Source organism: Convolutriloba macropyga, chromosome 5 (assembly GCF_964194025.1).
Source record: "Convolutriloba macropyga chromosome 5, txConMacr16.3, whole genome shotgun sequence".
Classification (NCBI taxonomy): domain Eukaryota; kingdom Metazoa; phylum Xenacoelomorpha; order Acoela; family Convolutidae; genus Convolutriloba; species Convolutriloba macropyga.
Window position 1 is genome coordinate 52,601,030 of NC_134472.1, and position 22,802 is coordinate 52,623,831.

The 22,802-nt window shown below is 34.1% G+C and overlaps 1 protein-coding gene across 1 annotated transcript; it reads right to left on the bottom strand.

The window, feature by feature from the left end:
* Positions 1 to 3,966: 3,966 nt before the first annotated feature.
* Positions 3,967 to 22,450, bottom strand: LOC142339462 (tubulin delta chain-like). Its single transcript, XM_075389503.1, has 5 exons — positions 22,136 to 22,450; positions 9,698 to 9,917; positions 5,656 to 5,745; positions 4,643 to 5,081; positions 3,967 to 4,336 (listed from the first exon to the last, which is right to left on the bottom strand). The coding sequence occupies exons 1-5, from the start codon at positions 22,174 to 22,176 to the stop codon at positions 3,984 to 3,986; spliced, it is 1,143 nt and encodes a 380-aa protein (XP_075245618.1). The 5' UTR covers positions 22,177 to 22,450; the 3' UTR covers positions 3,967 to 3,983.
* Positions 22,451 to 22,802: the final 352 nt, after the last annotated feature.

The window sequence follows — 22,802 nt, forward strand, 5'->3', positions numbered from 1 at the left end:
TCACAGCCTTCGTCAACTGGATTTCCTATAAAATAGAATAACTTTTATGTTTTCAAAAAAGCAGGCGTGAAAATCGGCTAACTGCTTCGTTTTCAATTTTTGAGTTTTAAAAGCCTGCAGCTATCTTTGGTTAATTTTTTTACCTTTATCTAAAGCTGTAATACTTTCAAGTAAAAGTGAAAACATAGGGGGCATAGAAACTCTCGCGAACAGCTTCATAATACAACTTGGCAGTCAAAAACTTTGCTGTCTTTGTACTAGAAAAAACTCATTATTTTTCTAAACTTTCAAACTGTGAAAACAAGTTGACAAGCTGACTTGATTTACAGCTTCTTCAGGGAATTAAAACTTGCACATAAGCAACCTTTGCCTAAGAGTAACAAAAAACTTATTTGAGTATGTTTTTTATTTAGTTTAGGTTTGAAAACATTTGAAAAAGAAACAACCGAATAACATTGGAAGAATTGCACTCGAACGTTTCGTGGGAGCTCACATCTATTGCAGCCTGCTTCATTCGGTGAATGGGGAAACTAAATTCAATAAGGGGGCTTTAAATGACATCATTAAAGGTCATTATATGACACTGTAACTACTAATAAAATTCCGAGTGAAAAAATACCAATTTCGGCACAGGTTTCATTTGCCTTTTAGCAGTGAACTGCTTGCACTTGAGTTCAGCTGCTGACACTTGTGAAAGAGAGAAAAATAGATCAAACAAAACGAAAAAAATCGAGGGCCAAAACGATAAAAAAAGCCAAAATCAAGCAAAACGATCAAAAAGATCAAGCCAAAACGATCAAGCAAAAATTTTTCATAAAAAGCCCAACACGTTTACAATACTTTTTCAAACTTCGTAACAAACTTCATTACTACATTTAAATATAGCCTTTTGAATAATACTGCAAAATATTCTAGTATGTAAAATTATGCTTTAATAGCAGGCAGGCTCTTAAAGCAAATTTTGAGGCGTAGCTTCAATCAACAAACAAAGGTGGGAAAGAATTTTTTTAGATTATTTAACTTTTTCAGATTACCTCCAAATTTTTCTATGCAACTGACATCTTTTAAATGAATTATAAACTGACTTTGATAACAATAATAGAATTGAATTGTCAAAAATTATTTTCACACCTTAAATTGTGCTCCATCCATAAGTAAAGACGTCTGATTTCACAGCCTTCGTCAACTGAATTTCCTATAAAATAGAATAACTTTTATGTTTTCAAAAAAGCAGGCGTGAAAATCTGCTAACTGCTTCGTTTTCAATTTTTGAGTTTTAAAAGCCTGCAGCTATCTTTGGTTAATTTTTTTAGCTTTATCTAAAGCTGTAATACTTTCAAGTAAAAGTGAAAACATAGGGGGCATAGAAACTCTCGCGAACAGCTTCATAATACAACTTGGCAGTCAAAAACTTTGCTGTCTTTGTACTAGAAAAAACTCATTATTTTTCTAAACTTTCAAACTGTGAAAACAATTTGACAAGCTGACTTGATTTACAGCTTTTTCAGGGAACTAAAACTTGCACATTAAGCAAACTTTGCCTAAGAGTAACAAAAAACTTATTTGAGTATGTCTTTTATTTAGTTTAGGTTTGAAAACATTTGAAAAAGAAACAACCGAATAACATTGGAAGAATTGCACTCGAACGTTTCGTGGGAGCTCACATCTATTGCAGCCTGCTTCATTCGGTGAAGGGGGAAACTAAATTCAATAAGGGGGCTTTAAATGACATCATTAAAGGTCATTATATGACACTGTAACTACTAATAAAATTCCGAGTGAAAAAATACCAATTTTGCACAGGTTTCATTTGCCTTTTAGCAGTGAACTGCTTACACTTGAGTTCAGCTGCTGACACTTGTGAAAGAGAGAAAAATAGATCAAACAAAACGAAAAAAATCGAGGCCCAAAACGATAAAAAAAAAGCCAAAATCAAACAAAACGATCAAAAAGATCAAGCCAAAACGATCAAGCAAAAAATTTTTCATAAAAAGCCCAACACGTTTACAATACTTCTTCAAACTTCTTCAAACTTCGTAACAAACTTCATTACTACATGAAAATATAGCCTTTTGAATAATAGTGCAAAATATTCTAGTATGTAAAATTATGCTTTAATAGCAGGCAGGCTCTTAAAGCAAATTTTGAGGCGTAGCTTCAATCAACAAACAAAGGTGGGAAAGAATTTTTTTAGATTATTTAACTTTTTCAGATTATCTCCAAATTTTTCTATGCAACTGACATCTTTTAAATGAATTATAAACTGACTTTGATATCAATAATAGAATTGAATTGTCAAAAATTATTTTCACAACTTAAATTGTGCTCCATCCATAAGTAAAGACGTCTGATTTCACAGCCTTCGTCAACTGAATTTCCTATAAAATAGAATAACTTTTATGTTTTCAAAAAGGCAGGCGTGAAAATCTGCTAACTGCTTCGTTTTCAATTTTTGAGTTTTAAAAGCCTGCAGCTATCTTTCGTTGATTTTTTTAGCTTTATCTAAAGCTGTAATACTTTCAAGTAAAAGTGAAAACATAGGGGGCATAGAAACTCTCGCGAACAGCTTCATAATACAACTTGGCAGTCAAAAACTTTGCTGTCTTTGTACTAGAAAAAACTCATTATTTTTCTAAACCTTCAAACTGTGAAAACAAGTTGACAAGCTGACTTGATTTACAGCTTTTTCAGGGAATTAAAACTTGCACATTAAGCAACCTTTGCCTAAGAGTAACAAAAAATTTATTTGAGTATGTTTTTTATTTAGTTTAGGTTTGAAAACATTTGAAAAAGAAACAACCGAATAACATTGGAAGAATTGCACTCGAACGTTTCGTGGGAGCTCATATCTATTGCAGCCTGCTTCATTCGGTGAAGGGGGAAACTAAATTCAATAAGGGGGCTTTAAATGACATCATTAAAGGTCATTATCTGACACTGTAACTACTAATAAAATTCCGAGTGAAAAATACCAATTTCGGCACAGGTTTCATTTGCCTTTTAGCAGTGAACTGCTTACACTTGAGTTCAGCTGCTGACACTTGTGAAAGAGAGAAAAATATCAAGCGATCAAGCAAAAATTTTTCATAAAAAGCCCAACACGTTTACAATACATTTTCAAACTTCGTAACAAACTTCATTACTACATGAAAATATAGCCTTTTGAATAATAGTGCAAAATATTCTAGTATGTAAAATTATGCTTTAATAGCAGGCAGGCTCTTAAAGCAATTTTTGAGGCGTAGCTTCAACCAAAACAAAGGTGGGAAAGAATTTCTTTAGATTATTTAACTTTTTCAGATCATCTCCAAATTTTTCTATGCAACTGATATCGAATTAACTCTGCCTAACTGATATCGAGCCTAACTACTAAAATAAGGAGCATGCTTGGATAAAAATTAAAGCCACACGATTTTTGAAAATTTTAAACTTAATTCAAAACTATCTTCCTGTTATGAGCCTCAGCAACATTTATAGCTGCAAAAGTAACGAAAAACATAAGATAAAAAATAGAAATAATGAATCTCGTTTGCAATTTCCCACGCTAGAAAATTATTGCCACAGGAAATTTCAGGAACCAGCAACGTTTAAAACAAAAAAAAATTGACAGACCTTGGGAAACAATCTCCATTTGTTTACCTGGATTATTAAATAACCCAATTGTTTTGCACAAAATATCAGAGCAGGTTTTAGCTCTTCAGTTCGATAGATTACTGTGAAAAGAATTAAAAAAATTGAAATTATTGCTATCTGGGCCAGTTCTAAAAAAATTAACGTACACAGCTTCACAGAATGACAACGCTGTCCTCTACTACAAAGAGCTGCTCCGTAAATTGATTAGTCTTGAACTCAATTTTGTGTACCCAGATTTTGAAGCAGGTTCAGGACTGGGTTGGGAGGGATCGTAAATCTGTGCTTCACATAGGAATTATTGATTCCTCATGTGCGTTCAGCAGTTCATAAAAATAGAAACAGTAATAGCTTCAATTTAGTTTTTTGTAGTTTTTCAACAAAGACTCTAAATTTACAAAACAGTTCAAAAAGTCCCCTTCCTCCACTCCGTGTCTTGCGTACTGATGTAGGTAAGCCTTAACAGAGTACATCTTCCAACATTTAGTTAATAATTGGTCAATTAGTTTTGTGTTCGCTTGACTGTTGGATAGCAAGTACATTGATTTGTCAAAAGGCGGAAGAGGTTTTTCACTGAATATGCCCTGTCCAGTTGTGTTATTTGTACATTTTGATGCTCCTAATTTGCGCTTGGGCTGAAACCACTTCGGGTACAACATTGAATCCTTTAGAAAGATCAGGTCGTCCATCGGGTACTTATTCGTACCTGAAAAGGAAAAAGGCCATTCATTATTCTTTTTGTCAGCTGAAGGATCAGTTGAATAATATGATGACAAAGATACCTGCTTTCCGACGAAGATGGATCCCTCTTATTTATCGATCACTTTTAATGATTTCATAATTGTAAAAAACATTTGTGCAGCAACTTTAGCGCAATTCAAAATTTCCAAACTTATGAACGATATTTAAGCCCAAAGCATAATAAAGTAGGTGAGTTTATATTTCCCCAAAACTCTACGTTAACATTAATTTAACAGCTAATTTAGACAAAGCATTAAAAGAGTACACTAGCCTCTTGCGACGATGTGATTGGCCACAGATCTAACCCGAGTGTTCTTGGTATCAACTGACCAATCAAGTTGCTCATCGACGCAGGAGTCAGTTAAGTACATCTGTTTCAAATCTTTTGACAACGTTTCCCATTTCAGAGTTGTGAAGTCAATCAATTTTTCGTCCATCTGAGGCACGTGATATGCAGTAAGGAGTTTATAAGTAGGTGAGCATAACTTTGTGACTACTTCGCCAACGTTATTCGAACTGTGATGATCTTTTATGCATGGTAGAGTTGATCCTAGGATCTGACATGCAATGACTTTGTTGATAGATTCGAAAGTTGCTTTTTTAATGCCGAGTCTTTTCTCGCACACTTTCTGCATGGCGTCATTCTGGTGAATTAGAATGCCATCTGAGAAGCGACTTAAACTGGATAGACTAAGAAGAGTGTTGTAATCCTGAAAAATGCAGATATCATCCAGATGTATTAGATTTCGTTCACATCAGTAGGAAAAATCAATGCTAAGCAATGAAACAAAGCCGAATACGATCGAATGGATTGCTTTCGATATTATTCCAGTCTGCTTTAGAGGCGGGGGGGGGGCTAAAGTGCTAAATGATATTATTACAGCTTGGTAAACACTATTTCATTAATCAGTGATTTAAATCGAAAAGATACCATTGGGGGGGGGGGGGGGCATTTTAATTCGACCTTTAATAAGTAAACTTCCGCACATTGAGTTCAGGTGTTTTGAGTTGTGAAGGAGACAAACTCAGATCATGCAGAACAACTTGAGAAGTTAAGTGTGAAAAAGTTACTCGAATATTCAGATCACTCATCCAAGCAAAAAACATCCTATAAAAAACGGACGAAAACGGTTTTGTCTACACTGTATGTGAATCTCGGTAAAGCGATGTACCATATTTGAATCTCAAATCGAAAGAAACAAAACCAGCCTTTTCGTCAACTTGATGAGTGTTTGTCATTAATGATTTACCTGAAAACAACAGTTGTAACAATGAAGTTATAACCTGTAAAATGATCTCGCCTTGTTGGTATGGCCAGACTACCTCTGACAGAATGTACCGCTTCGGGTAAGCATCTCTCACTGCTTCTGTCACCTAAAGAGTTTATTAAACGATGAAGCAGATTTATACGTTTTTGAGAATTGAGATTAGCGTTGTCGCCATTATTTATCCATATTTAATCAGACTTCAACAGGTACTTTCCTCTTTTGCTTTCTGAAACTTTAATAACTAAAGCTTCTAAGTTTTGTGATGTTTCTCCAAAACTATAAAGAATCAACTGATCAGCAGCACCTATCAAACCAACGCAATAACTCGAACTCTTTACATCAAAAGAAATTATAATTTTTCAAGCAATTACTGGGAAATTTTAGAAGGCAAGATTTTTTATGCGAATCAATGTGATCAACCAACAAAGAAAAGCAAAAAGGCTTGGACCATACATGCTTTTGACGTACAAAGTTAAGTTGGCTGCAGCGAGATTTAGTTTCTCTCAGCTCCAGTTAGAAACAGATCGATACTCTCTAGCTTTGCTTTCTTCATTCTGACATTTAGAAAGGACTAATGCACACATGTATTGAAAAGAGATGTTGTTATATTGAAAAAACCAATAATTTTAAACAAATTGTTTGCTTTCTGCTGTTATAAACTTATTTTCATTGACGTCTAGGTGTTCATCAAAAAAATGATGGCGATAAAAGTTGATAATTAATTCTGACGCGCGATCACCATTGTTTTGTGAGCAAGCATTCTACTGTAAGATTTATTGTTCCCACATTTTCTTTAAGACAGCCCGCTATTTTTTGTTCAAACTTATTGAATTTCTTGAGGCCATCCCAGACTAAAGTATGTGGTATCAAATTAACCACCAAATGTTCGCTCTAAAAAGAGTATCTCATAATTTTTCCTTTCGTTAAAGATTTTGAACACGTCCATTTGAGATTTCCTGTCAATTTTGCCTAAATGTTGTTCAAACTGCTCAAAAATTAGTTTGCGGTTTTTGGGTTAGATTCAGACCGTCAATTTTACGACAAACTGTCTATAAGGAAAACGCCCTAAAAGAGCTTTTTCAAAATTGATATTTGAAATCAAAAACTCAAGAATAATACTCCAGAATTAGGGCATATAAGTTTGGCACTACTTAGATGCACACTTAATTTTTACCTAGTAAATGTTTATAAAATTTAATGTTCCATAAGTGAGCTCAGAAGCTATTATTTTTGAGTGAGTTAAGTCACGCAATTGACCTAAAAGCAGAAATGACGTCACGCACATAAATTTTAACTGCAAAGCAGTAGAAGTTACAAAAGTCATTGAAAAAGTCAATTCCAAGAAGTCAGGTCGTAAGAATCATCGATGAAGACGACGAATTAAAAAACATAGCCGGTAGAATACCGGAAACGACTCGAATCGTCGTGCATTATATTCTCGAACCAAACCTTACCGATATCAACATCAAAATAGACAAGAGAAAAAACATAGCCGGCAGATTGCCGGAATAGCTGCGAAATACAGATGGAAAAAGACACAGAAGTGAGTTGATAATAGTTATCGCCGCCGCCTATAAAACTTACAAGTTTATTTCAAAGGAGGTTGTTTTTGGGTGCAAAAAAAATTCCCTGTCGCGTCTCGAACCGGCGATCTCCGATTAACAACCAGTCGCCTTAACCACTCGGCTGTCGGACCATACAATTTGTTTTCTTACAATCAATTTTGTTTTATGAACAGATTCTGTTTCTGAATAACCGCAATTTAGGTCACGCAGAAAGCGTGAAATCAAGCGCGAAAAAGCCATTTAAGCAGTGACGAGACAGAATGTTCTAGAACAAATGTAAAACGAAAATGAAGCGTCAGAGGACGAAACAAAAAAAACAAGAGCACCGCAATATAGCTACGCTCAGCTTACGGCTTCGCAGCTATAAAAAAAGTATCCTAACAAACCACATTAAAGTGTTTTAAAAATGCCGACAATTTTTTAGGTGCGGGGGGAGCTAGGTGGGGTGGGTGGGTAGATAGGTTGGGGAGCTGGGGGAGGTGGGGGGGGTGTGTAGGTATTGGGGGGGGGGGTTAGATAGGTGTTGGGGGAGTAGATAGGTCGTGGTGGGGGGTTTGTCCGGTGTAGTTTAGATAATTAGGGGTGACATATATAGGAAAAATCACAAAATGACCTCTTCACCTTGAACATTACCAGCAGTTCCTAATTACTATACATTACAAACGAAGCTACTGTTAAAGTCCAATGTTCGAAAACAGAAGCCAACAACCAAAATCGGAGGTAAATGCTCGAACAGAAAGAAGTCAAAGTTCAAGTCATGAACAAACTTGCTTTCTGCTAAAAAAAACCTGTAGAATCTCAATACTCCTCTTCGAGTCGTAAAAACCACGGTGTCCCCAATAATAGCCGTTATCGCTCCGCCGCTATTAATAAAAATTAATTTAACCTTCAATCACTTTCTTTCATTTGAGAATGGTCATTATAAGTTAATTTTTACGAATTTGAAAAATCAAGAAAAAAATTATCCGACTTCAAACTATGAAAATTTTCTTTTAGCCACAGCTTGATCTATGGGACTTGACAGCGACCACAAAAAGTATTGGCTGCGCATTATACACCTCAATTCCCAGCCTTGAGATTTGAGATCAATCGGATACAAAAACATCTGAGAATTTTTTAAGATTGATATTTTGTTGAAGTGAGCTTCTTTTGTTCAAATATAATTCTTGTTTAGGAAGGGGAAAACAGAAATTATTAATATTTATGGACAACTTCATCTCCCCAAACAGCTTTTAGTGCGGTTCTGCTTTTTTAAAATTTTTTTTAAAGATATTTTTTTAAAGATCTGCTCACAAATTGATGAGCAGATCTTTAAAAAAAGATCTGTTCACAAATTGAACAGCGTTATTTTTTTAAAGATCTGCTCACAAATTGATAACTATTAAGTTTATTAAAAATGCTATTGGCTACAATTAGGCAAAATGCTCAGAAAACAGGGCGACGTAAAGTTTACATCTGCACTTTTTTAATTTCGTTCATTATCAAGATAAAGGTTCAAAACAGTTTAGTTGAATTAAATTTCCACGCCCATATTTGCTGGCTGTTTGAACAGAATGAACTTCCAGTGAGAATCACCTAATATCAATTACAGTTAATTTTCAAATGGGAGTTAATCAAAATGACCTTACCAAAGTCAGTTAAAAATTAGAAGCAGAGACCAAATGAAATGACGAAGCACAATCAATACTGCCATTGACGCAAAAAAACCGGACCCAGCTGAAGTATGTTGGTTTCATCGCAACAACTTTTTGTTAACAATTTTCAAAATATTAGCAACAAATAAGTAAATCTTTCGAAATTGAAATTTACTTACTTTATAGGTTCCTCTGAAAACTGAATTAAATATTTTCTTTTACCCTCTTTTTTTACTCTTCAGTTTAAAAAAGATGCACAATTTCCAAACACCTTAAAACCCTTTACATGTGTGCGTGTTTGTTTGTGTATGTGTGTGTGTGTGTGGGGGGGGGGTAGTTGGCGACGGATAGAAGAAAGGGGTCCAAATTGGCCAAAAACTGCTCTTTACATCTTTTCAGCAATTTCATATCTTTTCAGCAGCTTTGATGAATTGTACACTTGAGACTGGCAGAGCTCTAAGAGAGGTGCTCAGCAACTTACTGACCTCCATCCGGCTTTACACGTTTATCATAATTTTGAGGACGAAAAGTTGAAAACGACAGACAAAAAACCAGGTCGAGCAAAAAATGACAACAAAATTCTTTGGGAGCAATTAACAATGTGAACAATTTTAGCCGGAAATTTTTTATTCTATAGAGCATCAGCTGATTTATAAATAGTAATAGTCTCCATGTTGATACTTATAGTCATAAACTTCTAAATAAACCAAGTTAAAATGGACAATTTGTGTTTAATACGAAATTCTAACCACTGGTGGCTCTTTAATCCATTATCACAGATAGAAAAGCACAAAAATATGACAGCTCATTCGGGCAAAGCAACAGATCTATCAGCAAAAAAAGGAACAAAATTCCTGACCTTGGTACCCAATCCAGATCCAGTGCCTCCAGCAAGACTCATGGCAACAAAGAAGGATGCTAGTCTCTGCTCCATTTTCTCACTGACTCTCTGCATCATGTTTAGTATATGCTCTGTCATCTCATTTCCATAATGTGAGTAGCCGAATGCCCAGTTGTTGCCAGCACCTCGTTTGCCAAAGAAGGCAGCGTCGCGGTCGTATGCCCAGGCACATTTTTGTCTAAAGAATGTTGAGTGGTCAAACTTAGTTATTTCAACAAGATACGTCACGATCTCTAATAACACGCCATTACGTCCCAATTTTTGTAGGACCTGTGCGTCAAGTTTGTTCAGAAATTCTAACTATTTTCTAAATTTCAAAAAATACTCAATACTGTGATCGTAATAACCGAAAAAACAATTACAATTTAAATTAGATCATGAATATATTCTGGCCATTCCAGTAGTTCTCTCCCAGTTTCTGATTGCATGAAAACCGCTTTTCAATCAAGCAAGGCCCACAAAAAAAGAGTTCACACAAATGAATCATCAACTTGTAAATATTTAGGAGCAAATTATATATACCACAATTAAACTATATGCTAAGTAAGAACTGGACTTCTTTTAAAGAGTCGGAATTGAATGCAACTTTCAAGTCAGCATTCAAGGCAACGGACTGCGACTGCCTCTTGACTCTGGTCATAGATTACTTAAATAATAATAATAATATTCTAAAATCTTTGATTCATTTTCGGACGGAACCATTAAACAGCCTGTCCGGCGTAGAATATGGAATTAAATTTTTTTTTTCTTGAATTTCGTTTTCTAGAGCGAGTTATCGAGGTTTAAATTTTTGTGAATATTGAGGCTAATTTGCGTTATTTTTATTTAAATTTTCCGGACGTTTTCCCTAAAATTTATTCAAGTTTGCCAAAATATGTTAAAACTGCTAACAATAGTGTTGTTGATTTGATTTTCAAAGACCAAAAAGTATTGTTGACTATTTTGATTTATTTTGTTAACTAAAATTTTGGGCAATATTTCAAAATTCAGCTTTTTTCATCAAAAACTAACGAAATAAGCTTCAATTTGTCGCAAGTGCACAACCAAAAACACCTAACTCAATCTTTGTAAATTCCAGGGGGCTAGTCCTACTTCTTCCACTTCCAATGAGAGTGGTCAGGAATTATCCTTTCGCCCTTTTTTATAAACTTATCTCGATGATTATGAAAAACGCAGCATTTATTTTTAATTTTTTTTACTGAAAAATATCTATATCTACAACATTTGAAACAATTAAGTGTTCTTAGTGGACAAAAAACAACAGCAAGGCTAGTTCTGGCCCAACCTTGGACTGTTACAATCCAAAATAATTAGGATTGTAATCAGTTGGTTTATTTTTTTTAAAAATGAATCATTGTTATGTCAGTTAAAGAACAGAACAATTCAAATCAAAGCTCACTGGTGACAGGTCCAATTAGATTCCTAAGAAGTTCCAAACTAAAGCATTTAGTTTTTTACTCGAAAACTTTTGGTCGTTTTGACTTCTAAAATTATTGGTTTTTTAAATAAACAAGGGCTTTTTGAACATTTCCACTGTTTTTCTCTTAATTTGGTCCACTTGTAGCTTAGTGTCATCAAAGAAAGAATGTTTCCTCTTTCTACAGAGTAAAAAAAATCTTCATTGCGGTTTTACGCGTTAAGTTATGATTTTTGGCCTCGATATTACCAGATTTCACATTTTTTTTTACTTTTAAGCATTTGCCCATTTTTCACGCTATCTTCCCGTTTTTTCTTATAGTGACATTATTGACAAATCACATAACACATAACTGGCGTTCAAAACAAGGCACAGCTTGTTTTAACTCCTTCGACACCACCTTCAAGAATTTATTTGAGTTTTTTTTACTTTTGTATTCCACAGTCGTTTTCACTTTGTTTTTTAGTCTTATGAAACTTCCTGGAGAATGACAGGTCTCACTGGCTTTTAATGGAGGATTAGATGAGCCTATATTCTGCTTTAAGTAGATAGCTGATGGCTTTCACGACTTTGGAAACAATTGTTAAAAAACACTTTAACTTCGCTTTTTGTTCTTTTTTTGTGTGTTTTTGTCACCCAACCTCGTTAATTCAATATCACATGATATTATAGGCGTCAAAAGAAGGGGCGAGTGTACAAAAATCAAAAGTTTTTGTTAAAGAATCTGTTATGACAGTACTGGCTTCAACGCTGCTTTTTCGCAAAAAAATTAATTTTCGATTTTTGTTTATATTTGACTTTGTTTTTGTAAACGCAAGACAAATTCTGAATAATTACAGATCCCAAGGGCTTCCTTTGGACGAATAAACGAACCTACTTAAATATTTCATTTTGTAGCTAATGGCTTTCATGACTTTGAAAATAATTGTGTTCGAAAAACAAAAGTATTTCTTAATTTTACCCTTTTTTCGCTTTTTTTTTTACCTAATCTCATTTTTACCTAATCTCATTACCTATTTTTACCTAATCTCATTAATGAAAAATCACATACCATTTATTATTATTCGAGGAAAGCGCAACCAGACATATTTTGAGAGCAGAAAATGGCCTTACCGCTTGGACAGCGTTTTCTCACAAGTTCAATTTGAATTTTTGTTTGTTGTCTGTTTGTTCTTTTTGTAACCGCAAGAAAATTTGAATAAAGAGAGGTCCTACTGCCCTCTCACATAGGCATCCGTGATAATAGAACGCTTGCATAATTTTCTGTCGATATCTATTGGTTTTCTTTCTTTAAAATTGTTTTTCAAAATAAAATCATTAACTTTGCTGTTATTTCTCTTTTGTCTTATAGTAACCGAGCCTTGTCATGGACTGATCCCATATCTTTTCTAGTATACTACAACTTAATTTGCTCAGTTTCAGTTTTATCTGACACTATCGTTACTTGTTAATTTTTTAAAAAATGGACAAAGCGTTGAATGCAATAATTGTTTGTCGTTGTTCTTTGATTTTGTTTTTCGTCTTGCCTTGCTTTCTTCATAACGGCAGATCTGATCAATCTAATGCGGCTTTTTTTTACTCCACTGAAGCGTTTGCGTTGGAGGCGATAGTTTTGTTTATACACAATTTTTTTGAAAAATACTTTGGAGTTTTCGATCTGTTCTCATGTGGATGAGCAGGGTCGGATCTTTGTGCAAACGCACATTACCAAGCCTCCTTGTTTCCCTTAATAATGCAATCCTCAAGATTAGTTAGTCTGATTAGTAATAAGAAACATCCATTTAGCAACTAAAAATTGCTCCCTGCTACATCTCGGGGTTTACTTTTTTATTCAGGCTATTATTCCGATCGAATTGTTATCAATATATTTCACGTACCAAGAAATTAGTGTTATCATTAGAACGCCGGTTGTGCATAGACCAGTTACAGAAGAGACGGGTACATTAGGAATTCCGTAATATTTGCGAAGTTATCAAAGTTAACGCAAAATACGGCAATTCATATAAACGAACGATCCGTTTTTTAACCAGTAATTTTGCCATTTGAGAGAGTTCAGAGGTTTTATTAGAAAGCCCTTCAACAGTATATCTGCAATACAAGACTTTTGATTTCAAATGTTTTTTAAATCAGTTATCAAAACCTTTGCTTTCCAAAATTTTGATTACAAGACCTTTGATTGCATATGTTTTCATCAGCTATCAAGGTTTACCAATTTCTACTAATTTTGCAGTGTCACCTAACTTGGTGTCAAACGAGGCAATTCCCCAAACAGGCAAAGGAGCTACAGGTAGCTAATTTTTGCCTAAAAACGTGATTCAGAAGTATCTGGCAGTAATAAACATAAAAATTAAGCAATTTTACGAGCTCCCATTCTCTAGCAAAGTATTGTCGTTCAAAAATATGATGGTCACTAACTCCAACAACTACAAAACACGATTAACAGATGAAAAATTGCTCACTGAGCCCTCTCTCCAAAAAAACATTTCCGGTAACCTACAGGGCAACAAAGCTGTATAATATAGTGAAACAAACAGTTATAATAAAACCAGACCATAATTGAGCCACGTCAAAAAACTACCAATTTTTATCATAAATGGAAAAGCTCATTCCAAAATTTGCAGCATATCTTGGCACTGAACAGTAATTTCTTTTATTGTTTGACGATAAAGTGCAGACTGGGAAGCAGATTTGCATTGACCTCATCCATACTCGTGGTCAATGCTACACTTTAAAGCACAAAAAACACCAAGTGGTTGCACAATTTGCCACGAAGTCACTGCATTTTTGTCCTTTTAATAAAATGTATATATTCTCCCAAACTCAACAAATAACAAAACATTTGAAAAACTATCCGAATATGTAGATAGACTAATTCTGGGTCCTAAAAACAAGCATATACTTTGCGGTTACTTTAATGTCATTTTTTGTAAATAGTCAACAATAATTAAAAAATGTTTTATGCAGTATTGATTTAAAACCGTTTCTAACAAACGGCCATACGAAAATTCTGCATAAAAAAGACACATTTTTACAATAATTGCTCCTCATTCGAGGGCAATTGATAATTTTTCTAATTAAAAACAACACCCAGAACCGCACCCTTTTGAAATGAGTGAATTTATATTCTGAGCAACAGAAAAAATGCAGTTTCAATTTGCGAAATAAAGATAATTTATTTGCTCGGACGAATCGAGGAATATCCTTATTTAGAACTGTCGGTTCTGCTTGAAATTCTGCGAAAACGATGTGTTCTAAGGGTGCATCACTAATTGGGAAGCTGTGAATTGACCACTTTTGTTGGTTTCAAAGGTTAAAAGTCTCTGTGCTGTCCTTGGTTTGCAATCTGAGCAAAGCTTGCGGGCGAGAGACGTAGACCAATACCTCCCAAATTCAGTTTCTTTTTCGCTCTAAAAATTATCAAATTTTATTATCAAAATTAAAAAATTATCAAATTTATACACAAATTTTTTGAAAAATACTTTGGAGTTTTCTATCTGTTCTCATGTGGATGAGCAGGATCGGATCTTTGTGCAAACGCACATTACCAAGCCTCCTTGTTTCCCTTAATAATGCAATCCTCAAGATTAGTTAGTCTGATTAGTAATTAGAAACCTCCATTTAGCAACTAAAAATTGCTCCCTACTACATCTCGGGGTTTACTTTTTTTTATTCAGGCTATTTTTCCGATCGAATTGTTATCAATATATTTCACGTACCAAGAAATTAGTGTTATCATTAGAATGCCGGTTGTGCATAGACCAGTTACAGAAGAGACGGGTACATTAGGAATTCGGTAATATTTGTGAAGTTATCAAAGTTAACGCAAAATAAGTCAATTCATATAAACGAACGATCCGTTTTTTAACCAGTAATTTTGACATTTGAGATTTCAGAGGTTTTATTAGAAAGCCCTTCAACAGTATATCTGCAATACAAGACTTTTGATTTCCAATGTTTTTTAAATCAATTATCAAAACCTTTGCTTTCCAAAATTTTGATTACAAGACCTTTGATTGCATATGTTTTCATCAGCTATCGAGGTTTACCAATTTCTACTAATTTTGCAGTGTCACCTAACTTGGTGTCAAACGAGGCAATTCCCCAAGCAGGCAAAGGAGCTACAGGTAGCTAATTTTTGCCTAAAAACGTGATTCAGAAGTATCTGGCAGTAATAAACATAAAAAATAAACAATTTTACGAGCTCCCATTCTCTAGCGAAGTATTGTCGTTCAAAAATATGATGGTCACTAACTCAAACAACTACAAAACACGATTAACAGATGAAAGATTGTTCACTGAGCCCTCTCTCCGAAAAAACATTTCCGGTAACCTACAGGGCAACAAAGCTGTATAATATAGTGAAACAAAGTTATAATAAAACCAGACCATAATTGAGCCACGTCAAAAAACTACCAATTTTTATCATAAATGGAAAAGCTCATTCCAAAATTTGCAGCATATCTTGGCACTGAACAGTAATTTCTTTTATTGTTTGACGATAAAGTGCAGACTGGGAAGCAGATTTGCATTGACCTCATCCATACTCGTGGTCAATGCTACACTTTAAAGCACAAAAAACACCAAGTGGTTGCACAATTTGCCACGAAGTCACTGCATTTTTGTCCTTTTAATAAAATGTATATATTCTCCCAAACTCAACAAATAACAAAACGTTTGAAAAACTATCCGAATATGTAGATAGACTAATTCTGGGTCCTACAAACAAGCATATACTTTGCGGTGACTTTAATGTCATTTTTTTTCGTAAATAGTCAAAAATAATTAAAAAATGTGTTATGCAGTATTGATTTAAAACCGTTTCTATCAAACGGCCATACAAAAATTCTGCATAAAAAAGACACATTTTTACAATAATTGCTCCTCATTCGAGGGCAATTGATAATTTTTCTAAACAAAAACAACACCCAGAACCACACCCTTTTGAGATGAGTGAATTTATATTCTGAGCAACAGAAAAAATGCAGTTTCAATTTGCGAAATAAAGATAATTTATTTGCTCGGACGAAACGAGGAATATCCTTATTTAGAACTTTCGGTTCTGCTTGAAATTCTGCAAAAACGATGTGCTCTAAGGGTGCATCACTAATTGGGAAGCTGTGAATTGACCACTTTTGTTGGTTTCAAAGGTTAAAAGTCTCTGTGCTGTCCTTGGTTTGCAATCTGAGCAAAGCTTGCGGGCGAGAGACGTAGACCAATTCCTCCCAAATTCAGTTTCTTTTTCGCTCTAAAAATTATCAAATTTTATCAAAATTAAAAAATTATCAAATTTATACACAAATTTTTTGAAAAAATACTTTGGAGTTTTCTATCTGTTCTCATGTGGATGAGCAGGGTCGGATCTTTGTGCAAACGCACATTACCAAGCCTCCTTGTTTCCCTTAATAATGCAATCCTCAAGATTAGTTAGTCTGATTAGTAATTAGAAACCTCCATTTAGCAACTAAAAATTGCTCCCTTCTACATATCTCGGGGTTTCCTTTTTTTATTCAGGCTATTATTCCGATCGAATTGTTATCAATATATTTCACGTACAAAGAAATTAGTGTTATCATTAGAACGCCGGTTGTGCATAGACCAGTTACAGAAGAGACGGGTACATTAGGAATTCCGTAATATTTGCGAAGTTATCAAAGTTAACGCAAAATACGGCAATTCATATAAACGAACGATCCGTTTTTTAACCAGTAATTTTGCCATTTGAGAGAGTTCAGAGGTTTTATTAGAAAGCCCTTCAACAGTATATCTGCAATACAAGACTTTTGATTTCCAATGTTTTTTAAATCAGTTATCAAAACCTTTGCTTTCCAAAATTTTGATTACAAGACCTTTGACTGCATATGTTTTCATCAGCTATCAAGGTTTACCAATTTCTACTAATTTTGCAGTGTCACCTAACTTGGTGTCAAACGAGGCAATTCCCCAAACAGGCAAAGGAGCTACAGGTAGCTAATTTTTGCCTAAAAACGTGATTCAGAAGTATCTGGCAGTAATAAACATAAAAATTAAACAATTTTACGAGCTCCCATTCTCTAGCAAAGTATTGTCGTTCAAAAATATGATGGTCACTATCTTCAACAACTACAAAACACGATTAACAGATGAAAGATTGTTCACTGAGCCGTCTCTCTCGAGAAAAAAAAAACATTTCCGGTAACCTACAGGGCAACAAAGCTGTACAATATAGTGAAACAAACAGTTATAATAAAACCAGACCATAATTGAGCCACGTCAAAAAACTACCAATTTTTATCATAAATGGTAAAGCTCATTCCAAAATTTGCAGCATATCTTGGCACTGAACAGTAATTTCTTTTATTGTTTGACGATAAAGTGCAGACTGGAAGCAGATTTGCATTGACCTCATCCGTCCTCGTGGTCAATGCTACGCTTTAAAGCACAAAAAACACCAAGTGGTTGCACAATTTGCCACGAACTCACTGCATTTTTGTCCTTTTAATAAAATGTATATATTCTCCCAAACTCAACAAATAACAAAACGTTTGAAAAACTATCCGAATATGTAGATAGACTAATTCTGGGTCCTACAAACAAGCATATACTTTGCGGTGACTTTAATGTCATTTTTTCGTAAATAGTCAACAATAATTAAAAATTGTGTTATGCAGTATTGATTTAAAACCGTTTCTAACAAACGGCCATACGAAATTCTGCATACCAAACTCTGCATAAAAAAGACACATTTTTACAATAATTGCTCCTCATTCGAGGGCAATTGATAATTTTTCTCAAGAAAAACAACACCCAGAACCGCACCCTTTTGAGATGAGTGAATTTTTATTCTGAGCAACAGAAAAAATGCAGTTTCAATTTGCGAAATAAAGATAATTTATTTGCTCGGAGGAATCGAGGAATATCCTTATTTAGAACTTTCGGTTCTGCTTGAAATTCTGCAAAAACGATGTGCTCTAAGGGTGCATCACTAATTGGGAAGCTGTGAATTGACCACTTTTGTTGGTTTCAAAGGTTAAAAGTCTCTGTGCTGTCCTTGGTTTGCAATCTGAGCAAAGCTTGCGGGCGAGAGACGTAGACCAATACCTCCCAACTTCAGTTTCTTTTTCGCTCTAAAAATTATCAAATCTTAATTGTTCATGCGTTTAGTTCTCAACTATTGTGTATTTTATACATATCATACTATAAAGCGGACAAGCTTGACCGTAATACATGCTTGTCAGTTTGTCCTGAGTATAAAATTGGATTAAAAGTCTCTAAGCTCCCGCTATTTTAGTTGTCGCTCATATAGTGCCATCTGATTAGCGCAGAATCAGTTCGTTATTGTTCCCAGCCACTTTAGTGGGGGAGGAACTATATACTCAAACGTCTTCTTTGTTCAGTCAATTTTCGCCGATCGATATATTCATCGTAGAGGGTTGTGAGTGGCATCATTAGAAAGCCCGTCCAGCGTAGAATGTGGAATTAAAAAGATTTTCTTATTTTCGTTCATTAAAGAGAGTTATTATAGTTATTGTGAGAAGTACACGGAAATCAGCTGTTTTACTCACATGTTTCCTATTTTTGACAAAAATTTTCGCCAACTTTGCCAAAAATTCGTTAAAATTGTTTATAACAATGCTAGTGAATTTACTGAGAACATAACTAAAAAGTTTCTTTGAATTTTGTTTTTTTTTCACACAGTCTTAAGGTTTTGTGAAAATTTGACTGATTTTCGTTGTTTCTGTTCACATTTTCCCGTAATTTTATGCAATTGTTTGCCAATTTAGCTAAAAAAATATGTTAAAATTGGTAACGATAGTGTTGTTGTTTCTACCGCTAAAAACAAGAGTGTTTTTCAATTGTTTGATCCAAATTTTTGGCTAAAATTTGCTAAATTTGTCAAATTTCAGCATTTTTTCCATCAAAAATGGCTCCAAATAGGCTTTTATAGTCCACTTTGTTTAAATTTACCCCAACAACAAGCCAAAAAACTAATGACAGTCTTCACTGAAACCAAAACAGGTTAGTTTTAATTGTGGAGCCTTTTAGGGTGTACTTGAATTAAACATTTGTTTATTCGCTAATTTAACTCTTTAATTATGCAAAATGCACCATTTGTTTGATATATTCTTTTTTGTCAAATAATCCAAATCCAAAACGTTTGGAACAATATAGAGTTCCCAATAGACGAACGGCAATCGGTACGCGAGTTTTGGTCTAATCGTTGTTTTGGACTAATCGTTGCTTCTAAAGTTCAAAAAAATCTGATTGTAATCAGTCGATGTTTTTTAAAAACATTCTCGCAATTCCCGCCTTTTTACGTTATATACAGAAACAAACAATTAAAATAGAACGTACTGATGACAGGTTTATTTGTCTTCCTAGGGAGTTTAGAGGAACATATTTTGTTTTTCAGTCGAAAACTTGTGCTCGTTTTGACTTTTAAAAATACATATTTTTATAGTGAACAATGGGTTATTGAGCTTTTCAAATTTCTGCTCTTTTTTGGTCAAGTTCTAGCATAAGGTCAACAGAGGCAGATCACATAGCGTTTCTAATTGAATAAATTCTATTAATTTATGCGGTTTAAAGTGTAAATCGTTTTTCTGCTTTGATACTACGAGTTTTCGTACAAAATGTACGATTTTTGAACATTTCCCCGTCATTCAGATTTTTTTCAAGCTCCTGTCTGATTATTGACAGTTCGGATGTCATATTGTGGGCGTTTAAGAGGAAGTCAATATTGAACAAACCGTTTTTCGGTTAACATGGTTTCAACTGCGTCGAATCCGTTTTTTTTTTCGTTTTTATCGTTATTTGTCGTTCTTTTTGTAGTTGGACAAATCTTATAATTGCAAGTCTTAATGTTTTCCTGTAGATGAACAAAATAAACTATCTACTGATTTAAAAACATTTTCGCAATTCCCGCCTTTTTAGGTTATATACAGAAACAAACAATTAAAATAGAACGTACTGATGACAGGTTTATTTGTCTTCCTAGGGAGCTTAGAGGAACATAATTTGTTTTTCAGTCGAAAACTTATGCTCGTTTTGACTTTTAAAAATACATTTTTTTTATAGTGAACAATGGGTTATTGAGTTTTTCAAATTTCTGCTCTTTTTTGGTCAACTTCTAGCATAAGGTCAACAGAGGCAGATCACATAGCGTTTCTAATTGAATAAATTCTATTAATTTATGCGGTTTAAAGTGTAAATGGTTTTTATTGACAATTCGGATGTCATATTGTGGGCGTTTAAAAGGAAGTCAATATTGAACAAACCGTTTTTCGGTTAACATATGGTTTCAACTGCGTCGAATCGGTTTTTTTTTCGTTTTTATCGTTATTTGTTCTTTTTGTAGTTGGACAAATCTTATAATTGCAAGTCTTAACGTTTTCCTGTAGATGAACAAAATAAACTATCTACTGATTTCAGTTGATCACTAAATTTTTTCATGAGTTTGAAATCAAAGGTTTTAAAAAAGTATACAGGTGTATTTTATAAATTCACCTTTTGCTGTTTTTTCGCCTACGTGTTATCTACTCTATATAAATAAAGGCTAAATATCAAACCATTGGTGATAAAGAATAGCGCAATTGAATGTATGGCATTTCTTGGTGCATCGCTTATTGTTTCAACGCCCTCGATACCGGTTTTTTTGCAAAAGAATAAATTGTCTTTTGATTTTCGTTCGTCTTTTTGTGTCGTTCTTTTTGTAGTCGAATGCGAAATACTGTATAACTGCAGGTCTTAGCGGGTTGCTATGGAAGAACTATTTAGAACTATTTGCTGATTTCGTTGATAGCTAAAGTTTCTTGATACTTTGGAATCACATGTTTTGGAAAAAATATAAAGATGCATTTTTTAATTTTGAACTTTGCTGTTTCTTTGTCTACATTTTACCTAGTCTCCTTAACTACATTTTTCATATCGAATTATTGGTGCCAAGAAAAGGCACAAATGAACACATCTAAGCTTTTTAGTGTAATGCTTATTGTTTTTGAGCCCTTAATACCAGTTTTTTGGGAAATAATTATTTACTTTTTTGATTTTTGTCTATTTAAGGTTCTTTTTTTTTCACTTATGACATTCTGATTAATGTCAGATCTCAATAACTTTTTAGAGAAATGAAAAGCCTATTCAGTGATTTCAATTTCTATCTAATGTTTTGATGCCTTTGAAATTGATTGCGTTCGGAAAAAAGATGAATGTTTTTTTAAACTTCTAATTTTTGTTCTTTTTTTAAACATGTTACTCCGTCTCATTAATCAGCGGTCACACTATTGGTTTTCAAAGAAGATGTAGTTGATTATATCTTAATTTTTACGGATTAGATTATGGTTTTAACGTCTTCGACGCTGCTTTCTTACAGAATTTAACGGAATTTTGTTTTTCGTCTGAATTTGTCGTTTATATTTGTAGACGTGCGAAAATTCTGAAAACTGACAGATTTCAACTTTTTTATATTGAGGTATGAATGCAAATAAACTTATTTAAAGATTTGAGTTGATATCTATTTGATTTCATTGCATTATTTGTTTTCGATAAGACCAAAATTGCATTATTTGGATTTTTTTAAGTTTTGGAATTGAATGCTTGTTGTTATTTGATTTTTTTGTTTGTCTTGTCTCGTAGTCTTAATAATGACAAGTATCATCGGTCCACTAATGCCGCTTTATTCACTTTAAGTGATTTGAGTTTGAGGAAATTCTTTTTATACAATAATTATTTTTGGTCAATATGTGAGAAGTTTTAAAAGTTTTCTATCTCTTCCTCATTTGGTCGACAAATAAGCCGAACTTGTGGATTTTCGAGGTCGCAACCTTATGTGCGAACGCAAATTATTGAGCCTCCTTGTTGAAATATGGTATAGAGGAACACGTATTATCAATCATTTAGCCCTGACTCATTTAAATGGAAAACTTTGACGAGTGTCATCAACTAGCGAGAGGGCTTGCACTCAGCTGCCAAAATTTTTCAACTATCTGTCACCACCAACTACTTACTGTAGGTTTGGAATGACAACTTTCTCTTCGGTATCAATCATGACAGCATTCGCCTCCAATCTGGTATTGCCTTTAGCATCCTTCCTTGAGTGGAAGTAGGTCTCACACACATCGTAGAAATAACTTTCATTGTCTCTCTTAGACAACGTTGGTTCGTAGAAGGCGGCTGCATGGATAGCATGTTTCTTTCTGCCTATTTCAGAATCCTTAACAAGCGTAGATGCGTTCTAATGAATTGAATTCTGTAAGGCATGAGCTAATATAAACTAACAGACCCCGACTAATTGATTATCAATGGCGGTTTTTTATGACATATTACATGAAGCTCTGTAAGATCAATCATAATCAGCGCGAAAAATTATAACTCACAAACCTTGAACCAGTGGTTTGGTGATAACTTTTTCAAAGTGTGTCAAAAGGAAAGGATCATTAGATCCCTGCAAAACCTCGAGCTGCTTCGTTAAGCTCATGTTCGTCGTTAGGACTAACTTTCAGAAACTGTACAAGTACTCTTCCACAAACAATCTATGTTTAAATTTAAAAAGCTTCTCCAATTTCATTTCGGTTTCGCAGAAACCTTCTTATTTGGCATTTTCATTACACAACTAAGGTGCTCTACCCTTAAATTATTTAAATACAGTTATAGAGTCAGCAAAAACATTTCGCA